This window comes from Priapulus caudatus, unplaced genomic scaffold, assembly GCF_000485595.1.
Source record: "Priapulus caudatus unplaced genomic scaffold, Priapulus_caudatus-5.0.1 Scaffold249, whole genome shotgun sequence".
NCBI classification, from domain to species: domain Eukaryota; kingdom Metazoa; phylum Priapulida; class Priapulimorpha; order Priapulimorphida; family Priapulidae; genus Priapulus; species Priapulus caudatus.
The window spans coordinates 48,467-60,350 of NW_014577310.1; the positions used below are offsets into that span (position 1 = coordinate 48,467).

At 44.1% G+C, this 11,884-nt stretch overlaps 1 protein-coding gene and 1 long non-coding RNA gene across 2 annotated transcripts in view; both read left to right on the top strand.

Moving 5' to 3' along the window:
* The window catches only part of LOC106808018 (dual specificity protein phosphatase 10-like), a 49,656-nt gene extending 40,146 nt beyond the window's left edge, over positions 1 to 9,510 (top strand). Inside the window, 2 exon segments of the mRNA XM_014810564.1 lie at positions 2,439 to 2,452; positions 6,892 to 9,510. Of these exon segments, the coding sequence (XP_014666050.1) occupies positions 2,439 to 2,452; positions 6,892 to 7,163 (286 nt within the window). The 3' untranslated portion in view covers positions 7,164 to 9,510.
* Positions 9,511 to 9,557: 47 nt separating this feature from the next.
* Positions 9,558 to 11,701, top strand: LOC106808024. The gene is made up of 2 exons (XR_001393745.1): positions 9,558 to 10,087; positions 10,146 to 11,701. It is a non-coding gene; the product is annotated as an uncharacterized LOC106808024 (long non-coding RNA).
* The last annotated feature ends 183 nt before the right edge of the window (positions 11,702 to 11,884 follow it).

Sequence of the window (11,884 nt, forward strand, 5' to 3'; positions counted from 1 at the left end):
GGGGGAGTGGTCTCTGATCATGAGTGTATAATATAGACTCTATATTATACACGCCTGATCTGATGGGGTAGGGATACTGTGGGGGTGGGGATAGTGTCTGATGGAGTAGCAATATTGTGGGTGCGGTGGGGTGTGGGGACAGCAACTTAGCATCCCACAAATCTATGTCCCGAGCAATTAAGTACTGCATCGTAAACTGTAACAGCTTTCGCCGATCCCTGTTTGCTGTCCACTCTCGTCCGTCGAGTGACGTAAGCGCCACCAAAACCCCTAGCGGCGACGACAAGAAACTAGAAACTTGACGCGAAGTGAGCGCCGCCAAACCCCCTAGCGGCGGCGATAAGAAACTATAGACGCCCGAGCGAGGTTTAGCGCGAATCGGGTCCTGCCGAAATCCTGCCGCTGAAATCCAGCCGCTGAAATTTCGTCTTTTGTCGCGAGTGATTAAAACACATTATCGACGTGGTTGCTGACACGTTAACAGGCTAATGAGGCTGCTAAATCCCATGACTCGGGCTCTGGTGGCCCGGGGGCCCCGACGTACGGCGATGCGACATCAAGGGGCGATGAAGTGGACTGATAACCGGAGCACGGCATCTGTTTTTTGTGTGATCCTTCAGGATGCTGAGGTGGGGGGACGAATTAGAGTGACAAAGTACAACAAAGCGGACCGGGTGCGACTAGCAGTGCGGTAATAGAATTAAACGTCCGAGATTCGCATCCGATATGAAAATTTCATTACGTAGCGCAAACGTACGCCCCATCTTCTCTACCCGCCCACCCCTCCGTGAAATGCGCCCGTCCTGGTCGCGCTCCCTTAGGCAGTTAAGCATGCTGATCATGTCATATCCGTTGGTGAAATACTGTTATTAGCTGAAAATGAATGGAAGCGGGGACTCGGTGTGTTACGTCGTGGTGCCGAAGCTGTTGGAGCGTGTCTCCCGTGGCGTCGCAATTAGAAGGGGGAAGACAGCGTTAATGAACACGCTCTCTGCAGCTTGATCAAAATTTATTGCGTCATGGTCAGGGAAGGACGCGCGCGAGAGAATGCGCGGGCGTGAGTGAAACAGGATCGGGGTGTGATTGTACGGAAGGATGACACACACGATCAGTATACTGTAGTAATCATGATGGGGGGGGGATGGGTTAGTAGTAATTCTCTATCCAATCACCTATCAATTTATGCACATTTTTATAGCAATTTTCGCGATGGTATACTGTTATGCTATAAAACGCAAGTGCACATTTTTCTTTTTGTTATATATATATATATATATATATATATATATATCTACATGATGTATATATATGGTGTTAATACGTATTAGTGCTATATATACAATGATGTTGCCACATTGCGTTTGTTTATTGCATTGCACTCAATATACAGCATGAAGTCGTATATATTTGATATATTATATATATATATATATATATATATATCAAGAGTAGATAATAACACAAAAGTGAGACACCCGATTCCCGCATTTTTAACCGATTTTTCTCGTCAAAATTTGCCACCAATAAAGAAGCAAGTTTATACGTTCCTCAGCTTATTATGACCACTAATCTGCTAAATGCTAAAGCCTTTCATAATTCTGTGAACATGTTATGCTTACACCTAACACGGGACACCACGCGCTGAACTGAAGCGATATGAAAAATTATCGTTGTTTTAATTTGCCAATATTGTCTGTCGATGACGCCATAATAAAAATATTGTTTGTTTGCCCTCACCCGACCGACCCGCCAAAAAGGGGCCTACTCAAACAATTTTATTGATTTTTATTTTACAAATTGTATCAGTGTACATTATATAAATCTGTAGGCAATACATTATATGTACCAAGCAAAACGTTCAACATAAAGGGTATGTCCACACAAGGACACCCGAGCATGTAGACACCATGCTGAATGTGTAAAAAGACCCCTTCAAAAAAAAGGTCTACCTACCTACCCAAACTTTTCAGTCTGGGTCGGGTGAGGGCAAACAAATATTTTTTTTAATTGTGGCTTTCACACGCTGCAGCGATTGTGACGTCAAGTCAACATTCGTGGAAGCAATGATGATATATGATATCGTTAGCACCCGTATACGCCGTACGCGTGTGTTTATTGATCGTGATATGAGAGACGGGAGGTGAACGGGACAGGCTGTTTGCTTAAAAGAATAAAACGCATTTGAAGCGCTTGCAATGTCACAAAGCGCTCATCTTATATTGGCGGTTTTTAGGAAAGAACGGTATTTTATGGCGTTCTTCTTCTTTTTCTTCTTCTTCTTCTTCTTCTTCTTCTTCTTCTTCTTCTTTTTCTTCTTCTCGGGTCACTACACTACACTCGACCTGGCCACTGTAGCTGTAGCACACCGTAGGTGATATTAGTACATTTAGGTTATATGTCATAAAGCGCTCATCCAATATTGGCAGTTTTGGGGAAAGAACTGCATTTGAGGGTGTTGCAAACGCTGTATGAATACATCCAGTTAGCTCTATGTTCCCATATTGCGATCAGGCTATAACCTGGACACGTTTACACTAACATTTGTTTAAAATAACGTGAGATGTAAAGCAAGAATAACCCTAGAGAACTAAGGGGGGAAAGGGTTATGATCACGCGCTAAAAATAACGAAACGTAGAAACGTAGAGAATTTGTTGGGGGGGGAGGTGATGATCACGTGCTTGTAGGATAGCAAGGTAAATCTTGTCGCTGTGGTTATGTGTGTATATGTACCGGCGTGGTAGCTCGGCTATGTGGTATGTTGCATCGTGCTGCGTGCGGTTTTGCGCCACCCTAGCTCACTGCATACTTCGCATTTTCGTTGGCACATCTTCCCAGTTCCATGCACGTTCCTGGTTTTTACCTATATCCGTTGTGTTATAACTTATAAGCAGTTCGCGTCTACCGCTCGTTCACGTGTGTTTCCAGGACGGTGTGTGTATAGTCGTCATAGCTTTCTCATCCTTATGAATTCATGCATGCACGCGCACGCAGTATGCGCGTTCACAGTGAACACAGTAGTAATTGTAGCTTCGCATCACTTTCCTAGCCGTAAATAGTTTCCTGGTGAGATCTACTATCTATTCGGCACTACGGGGCTAATTCGTTAGAATGACTAAATTCGTTAGAATGACTAAATTCGTTAGAATTGACTAAATAAACTAAACTATATGATTTAATTATAGCTTGTCGTTGTGTGATCGTAATGGGTAGTTATATTGCGCACGTATTGCCCAGGGACCCGTTGTCAGAAACAAAATTAGTCTTAACATTAGTCTTAACATTAACAATTTCTCCTAGACCGTCGACATCACTTTGTTTCGTATTGTTATGAGGAAATCTGCTACGATTTTTCATTCTCGTAACTTCGCAGCATTTCTGTCAACGGTCTAAGAGAAAAAGTTAATGTTAAGACTAATGTTAAGATCAATTTTGTTTCTGACAACGGGCCCCTGTATCATTCACATAAACTATATGTACCTATATATACGAATAATCACTATATATAACCACAAATATAATTACATATAAATATAACACATATAGTATACATATCAATGGTCCTTAATAGATTTTCTATTATGGACTCTTGATATATATATATATATATATAGATACATATATATATATATATATATGATATATATAATATATAATATATATATATTAAAAGTACATAATAGAAATCTCTATTATGTTTAAAAAAAAGCTCCTTTTTGAATATATATATATATATAATATGCGCTATAATTATATGCAATTATATTCGTGAGTTATATAGTGATTATTCGGCAGAGGTTGTATCACAGCTGGGGATGAAAGCAGCAGGTCGGCTCTCACAAACCTGCCAGTCACGCCTCACACATCGATATAGCGCGACATTGAGCGGATTTCTCTTCGCCATGAAAAGCCAGCGTGCCGACGATCGGTGCTGCCACAAATCTCGATCGATCACCGCCTGCCAGTACCTTAATCAGGCGATCAGACCGGTGACCGGGAGCACTCGTGCGGCGGCTCGAGGTGTATACTGGTAGTAATCTATCAGCGGGATCCGGCGGTAATTCAGGCGCTAGTAGTATAAGCCATGATGGCAGTTATGACTGGCTGTCGTTTTACGCTATACAGACGCTCGTATTTCTCGTCGGGCCGCTCAGAAATGACGATCTTCAAGCGTCGTGGCGGCGACCGATGATCGGCAAACTGCGTAGTAAAGTTTGCGCAGATCGCTCTTAGAGCACTTAGCGAAATTAGAAGCTGAGAGCTAGCGCCGCGGCTGCTGCTGGTGCTGCTGATGCTGATGCCGCTGCTGCTGCTGCTGCTGCTGCTCCCGCCGTTGCTGATACTGTCGCTGCTGCTACTGATGTTACTGCTGCTGCTGCTGCTGCTGCTGCTGCTGCTGCTGCTACTACTACTACTGCTGCTACCGCTACTACCATCAGCAGCAGCAGCAGCCATGCACGGAGGGAAGCGGTTTGGCGTCTGTTGTCTGAGTTAGATCGCGTCTTGCGGGCATCTATTACGTTTACGAGCGAGCGTTTTACGGCACGTCTGTGCCGACGCGGCGCTCCGGCGGCGCGTATACTCACTGCTACGAGCGTGAGGCGTTTTGATCTCGCACGCTACAAGCCTCAGCGTGCGATGAGAGTGATGCATTTTATCGTTGACTTCCGGGCTTGTGCGCGCGGGATTAGAGAAGCAGGAGTGCGATGGGTGGGTGTGTGGTTGGGTGGTTGGTTGGGTGGGTAGTTGGTTTTGTGGCTAGGGGGGGGATAGTCACCTGGATAATTGACGCGATATTCTGCTTCATAAAAGGATGCGATGTTATAAAACGCTTCGATAAAAAGTTTTATCGAAGGAGATTCGCCGGCTGTTTTTTATGTCCTCGTGATGTCCAATTTGAAATTTTTAAATGTTTTACGATTTTTGTCGTTAAAAATCTTTGCGTAAACTGAAGAGAGAGAAACGTGATAATGACTTTGACCTGGTGTTGTTAGTGTTACCTTTGTGCGCGATCTTGTAAATACTACGTATTGTAAATGTTTAGATATTGCGTGAAGTCATTGGCTTTGTCAAACGACAAAGAACTACATCGTGGCGAAATGTTGCGAATTGTGCTCGAAAGTGACGACAATTGCCTATATAGTCGGTGTGCATTGCATATAACAGACGGCCAGTAGATGCTTTAGGAAAAAAATCCATCGCGTTTTGAGCTCATGCACGTCACACGTGATAGAGAGCATGCTGCTGCTGCTGTTGCTGCTGCTGCTGATGATGATGATGATGAGGATGATGATGATGATGCTACTGCTGCTGCTGCTGATGATGATGATGATGATGATAATGCTACTGCTGCTGATGATGATGATGATGCTGCTGCTGCTGCTGTTGCTGCTGCTTCTGCTGCTAATGCTTCTGCTATTCATATAGAAGGCTCGCGTGCAGTACGACGATTCGCACTAATTATCTTTTGTCCTTTGTCAAAATGCATGTTCGTGTATGATCTCATGCAACAAGTATGCCAGCAGGCGGCCGCGTTCATCCTTACAAATACTCACCACGGCGCGCACCGCACGCGTAGCAAACACAGGACATCGCGGGTGATCACCGTAGAAATAATATACTATAGGTGTCTCTATATATTTCTATTGGTAATGACGATAGAAATACGATACTAGGTGGACTAGGTGTCTCTAATATACTAGGTGTCGCTGTATATTTCTATGGTAATGGCACCTCCTGCAGTACAGGGGTTACCTGGTGGGAATGCATTTGCTCGGTGCGTTCACGAGGATGGGGAACCTATAGGGTGAACCTATGAACCTCTTTATATTCCGCTGTCTTTACGTAGCACCGAAAGATGAATGAACATTCATTCACAATCAACCTGTCAACCAACCTCCAACCTACCTTACCCAATTAACTGCCTATCTTATCAACTGACGTTCGCCTCTATTAACTATAAAATTAAACTAATTATTATGTAAAACAATCGACACGACATCTACAGCCTAAGAATGCCAATATTTGTAGATTTTGGTGATCCCGTTTTTGATAATATGATATAGGTACTGCAGGAAAGCATATGTTATTGGCGCGGTTCGTTCATAAAACATGTACATGTACTCTTGTTATGGGAGATGTGTCACGAAGCGCCTCTATAAAACAACGTGTCATAAAACATATGCGGCCATCTTGAGTCTAACGTGATTTCGAGCTTCGTGTTAATTCTCGCTGTATATACTGTGAATCTGCATCAAATTATCATGTAGCACAAGCAAATGCTTATTTAACGAATAAAGATGGAAAATTCCGTTTAAGATTGACTACTGTTGTATGACTACACTCTGATAAGGCGAAACTCGTGCTGTTTTGTTTATCTCACGCAGTACATAATGTATGTACATATAATACATGTAATACATAGTATATTATAGTACATATAATACATGTAATACATAGTATATTATAGTACATATAATACATGTAATACATAAATATAATACATGTAATACATAGTATATTATAGTACATATATATATGATATAATACATATAATACATGGTATATAGACAATATAGTACATATAATAATGTCGCGTGCAAACCAACAAATCTCGTCGTATTGATCGGCGTCTGACGTTGACATGCGTTTTTTTTCTCTTTTTCGACACACATTGAACGTCATCTGATGTTGACATTTGTTTTGTTGCTTCTTTCTCGACATACGTCACGTCGGACATCATCTGATGTTGACAATTTTCTATTTTTCTTTCTCGACATACGTCACGTTGAACGTCATCTGATGTTGACATCCGTTTTCTTTTTTCTTTCTCAACATACGTCACGTTGGACGTCACCTGATGTTGACATTTTTCTTCTTCTTTTTTTCAACAGACGAAGCTCGTCAGAGGCAGTGCAACGTGCTCGTGCACTGTCACGCCGGAGTGTCGCGCTCGGCGACTGTCACCATCGCCTACGTGATGCAGCACCTGAAGCTAAGCATGATCGACGCGTACAAGTTTGTCAAGAACAAGCGACCGATCATCTCGCCCAACCTCAACTTCATGGGCCAACTCGTCGAATACGAGAAGTCGCTCAACTACATTCCGTCGCAGCAGCTGGCGCCCTCTCAACCGCGTCTGATCGGCATCGAGACGAGCGTATGAGAAAAGATTTTTCATTGGTCAGCCGCGACCTGCCGAAGCGCCGGCGTTTCTCCGTGTGTGTGTCCGTTGCGAGTAGTCGCGCGAAGAGATTCGCATGGCAGGTGTGTGTGTGTGTGTGTGTGTGTGTGTGTGTGTGTGTGTGTGTGTGTGTGTGTGTGTGTGTGTGTGTGTGAGCTCGTTCTGCATTAACTAAAAAAAATTGGAGGTCCCCCCGAGTTGTGCGCCCGAGGGAGGATGCGGTAGTGCCTTGAGCTATTGAAGAAAGCAAATTCAGAAACGAGTATTTCCAAAATAATGCAAATTCGAGAACAAGCAATTCAAAAAAGGCAAATTCAAATCGGGCCCTCGTCAAAAACGTCTTTCTCAAAATGAAATGGTTCTCAAACGAGCGATGTCAGAACGATGCGGCTACTGTAGGTGTTCGCGCCTCTTCGCAATCAGAACTAGAACTGAGTTCGGCATCTACTCAGGAGAAGGAAAGAAGCCTTTTCGTGAGGATGTGTGTGTGTGAAAGAGAGAGGGAGAGAGAGAGAGAGAAGAGGAAGGAGTTCGTGTGGATTCCTCTCGTGTCGTATTTGACTGTGACGCAACTGCGGCAGTAGAGAAGAGGTTTCCTCGCTGCGCAGGCACGCGTGTACATGCGCCGCTACCCCGGGTTGCGGTGATGTTCGCGCCGTAACATTCGATGCATCGTTCGGTGGGATTTTGCGGCGACACGGGAGACGGAGAGTTCCGATGCAGAAGCCAAAAGGAAACTAAAGCTAGCGGGAGGTAGCCGCGCGGATGCTGATGGGGGATGCTGGAACATCGAGAGCGAGAGAGCTCTGTCAGATGTCCACATGTAGAAGAAACTGGTGTTGTTACGCTAGTCAGCAGTTTTCCACCCCTATGTTGGTTGCAGGTGACTGTATGGACCCTCCTTGTACTTTATTTCGCATTTCATTCTGCAATGGGCCAAAGTAGTATTACCCCGGCACTATGGTTTACGTAGTGACCCGTATTGGCTAACCAGTATAGCCTCTGAGTTAGTTTACCTTAATTTATTTAAAAAAATGTGTGTGTGGGACAGCGTAATTAGTATATTATGAATAATTTGGTAGACGTGTAATTTAATTCGTAGATTAATTCGGTAATGTTATGATAATTTAGCCGTGGCTGTCACGACAGTCGTGTGTACGCTTTGTGTTTAGATGGTTTTGTTTGTTTTCGTTCGTGATGGAGCTTTCAGTAAAGTAGGTTACGCGAGTATGCCTAATTGGGTGCTTGACGTTTGGACGCCATGGGGGGAGGGGAGGGCTAAACTACCGCCAGTCGTGTTGTCACGGTTGGCTGACGTATACAAAGGCGCAAAGATCACATTCGATTGCATTTAAAAACAGCGCTCTGTTGTACAGATTTGACGAGCATGCACGAAACGTACGGCGTGCGTTCATAGTTGACAATTCCGTGGTCCGCTTGTCGTGTAAGAAAAACTGTGATTGACATTCCAATTAATTCCTTCTTGTGGCTGATTTTATTCACCGCTATCGGATCGATTTTTGACTTGATCGATATCTCCCCGTCTTTAATTCTGCTCTGTTCGCGTGACCGTCGCCGTGTACTTTGGTGGTGTGGTTTATGATGATTTCTGTGTTGTTATGTGTAGTGAGGATGTACGTGCGTAGTACCTATTATTTATATCGTGCTAGTCATATATATATATATATATATTCTAGGAGAGATCCCTTGTATTTTTGTATTCGATTCGTTTATATCTTAATACGATACGGGATCGATCGATGACAGGTTTTTTTGCGCGTGTTTGTGAGTAAAATGATCGGGTGTTTTATTGGCGGACAAGGTTTTTTCTGCGCAGATGATCCTGTAGCTTTCGTGATCATGACGATCTTGGACAGTTGATGTTATCGTCAAGTTTATTATGGATTTGATTTCATTGGATCATCACATCATCCAATTTGGTGAGGTCATAGATTATGTGTGAATATATCGTGCGCACATAATCGAGAATTTGAACCATTTTGACAGCGGTGGTTTTATTGTGTTTACCTACCATCGGTTATCATAAATGGTTATCACGTCAACTTGCCCATTATAATTATGATCATGGGAGATAGGACGCTGTCGTAATTTGTACATTTGCGCTGCAGGATTGCGGCCAATTATATAATCAGGTGACATATTTGTCGTCGCCACCTTGTCGTTTCAATTGCGTTGCTCAGAATTAAGTCCGTGTTGTAATCTTGCACAAAGTGTCCTTAGCTCTTGACGTGTGGCTCTTATGTATATGTCTGTGTGTGTGTGTGTGTGTGCGTTTGTGCGTTCAAGCATGCGTGCGCGCCTACGTGCGTGCGTGTGTGCGTACGTGCGTGTGTGCGTACGCGCGTGCGTGCGTGCGTGCGTGCGTGCGTGCGTGCGTGTGTGCGTGCGTGTGTGCGTGCGTGTGTGCGTGCGTGTGTATGATATAGTCAGTGGAGCAGCAACTCCCGTGTTACGATGACGAGATGCCGATGATGGCTATGTAGGAATCGACGTCGAGTCACATTGATATAGTGTACATATTGAACTTGTATAACGCTGTAGTGTGTTGGTGATACTCCTGTATAAATATACCGTTGTTATATATATATATATGCCGATGACGAGGTAATGCCCATGACGTGGCACTGCCATTTTTTGCACACTTGAGATCGTGAAGAGGTTACAGGTGACAGTTCACCAATTCTTGGGGCCAACATTTCGTACCTGTGCCCCCCATGCACGCGCATGCGGGACACCCTTCCCATCATAGTCTGTTTTGTGTGGTTCGTCTGTTCATCTTGCGTTTAATTCTCGTTTTTATACACCTTCGAAGCTACGCTGGGTGTAGCAAAGAGTTAAGAGACGCAATATGTAATTCGTCAGATCGCGTTTGCGTGCATTGTCGGGTGTAAAAGAGTAAACATCTTGTTACTTTTTAGACAAGGCCTTCGCGTGCACCGTCAGGTGCAAAAGGGTAAAATCCTTGTTACTTTTGAGCCAAGGCGTTCGCGTGCACAGTCAGGTGTAAAAAACGTAAAAAATCTTGTTACGTTTGAGACAAGGGCTTCGTGTGCACCGTCACGAGTAAAAGAGTTCAATCTTGTTACTTTTTTAAACAAGGTGTTCGCGTGCACCGTCAGGAGTAAAAGAGTACAAATCTTGTTACTTTTGAGGCACGACAAGGGCGAATAAATGTCGTGGTTTGAAGTGTACTCTTTCTGACAGATGCTGGTGACTGTTCTGTCCTCGCCTAGCTTGTATCGGAAGGACAAATGAATTTCATAGCAGATGTCCATCAGCAGACGTGTCACACCGAACAATTATTTCCTTACTATGTGTCAAACCTGTTGTACGGACCGCGCGGTGTGTTCGGTCTTAGTTGTTAACCATACCAAACGGGGCAATTTTTATCGTCGTTTGACACTGTACCTCATTTTTGTGTGTAATATACTGCTATACGCGCTGCCGACAAAACGAAATACAGTTACGGCAATCAATTCTAACATATATACTTATATATATATATATATGCCTGTGTGTATATACGTACGTGTATGTATGTATGTATATATATAATATGCTAGTGGACCAACGGTATGCTGCCTTAACAGTCCGTAGTTGTCTCAAGCCCCGTGGCAGAACAAGCGTGAACGCTGTTGCCACGTTCATGTGCAGTGGCGGTGAACAGCCGTCACACGTATATGATGGCTTCCCAACCCTCACCTTCCCTCCCCGTGTATAGATACGCAGTCAGTCGCACAGTCGTGTATAGGCACGTCACGATCGACTCTACTATACTCACGTACTGTCGTGGTAGCGTACGGGCGGCGGTGCGTGCGTACACGAACGATTTTTCTAACAGGTTTGTGTGTGTATAGAGTTTATATCCGATTACGGATGATATTTCGATGCTAGGCGCAGAACCCTCTGGCAGGGAGCCATCGTGACGTGGCGAGGCCAATCTATAAATGTATGCCCGGCCTTTTTTACACCACTGTATCATCGCCACGTCGGTCATCACGTATGGCAACGGTAATGCTGCTAATGAATGCATACATATATATATATATATTTATTTATTTATTTATTTATTTATATACATATATATATGATATGTAATGCGCCTGCATTTGACGCGTTCTCTTGTTGAGGAGTGCCCCTCTACGATTCTAACTTTTTAAACATGCTAACTGAAGGTGTCTAATTTCGGATCGTTTCAATCGCACCCGTCCTCCCCCTCCTCCCCCCTCTCACCCATCCCTTCTCTTCCACCTTATCAAAGTAAGATCTTTTAATAGCCGTCGCGGAGATAGCTACGGTGGCCGAGATACGCCGCTGCTGCACATCTACGGAGGCTGAGATGCTGAGACAGTACTCGCGTACTACACACACACACACACACACGCACACACTGACTGTGTGCGCGTATTTTTCCACGTTTCTACGAGGACTGTTGTATATGTAATGTACATTTATGACTCATCGGACGGATACAATAAAAGGTGAAGTCATCATCGTAATCCGAGCGTTCCCTCCTTTGTTCACACGTGACGGGCTCGTCACCGACGGGCTGCTGGTGAGAGAGAGAGAGAGAGAGAGAGAGAGAGAGAGAGACAGACAGACAGACACGCACACACCAGACACACAGACACACACACACACACACACACACACACACACACACACACACACACACACACACA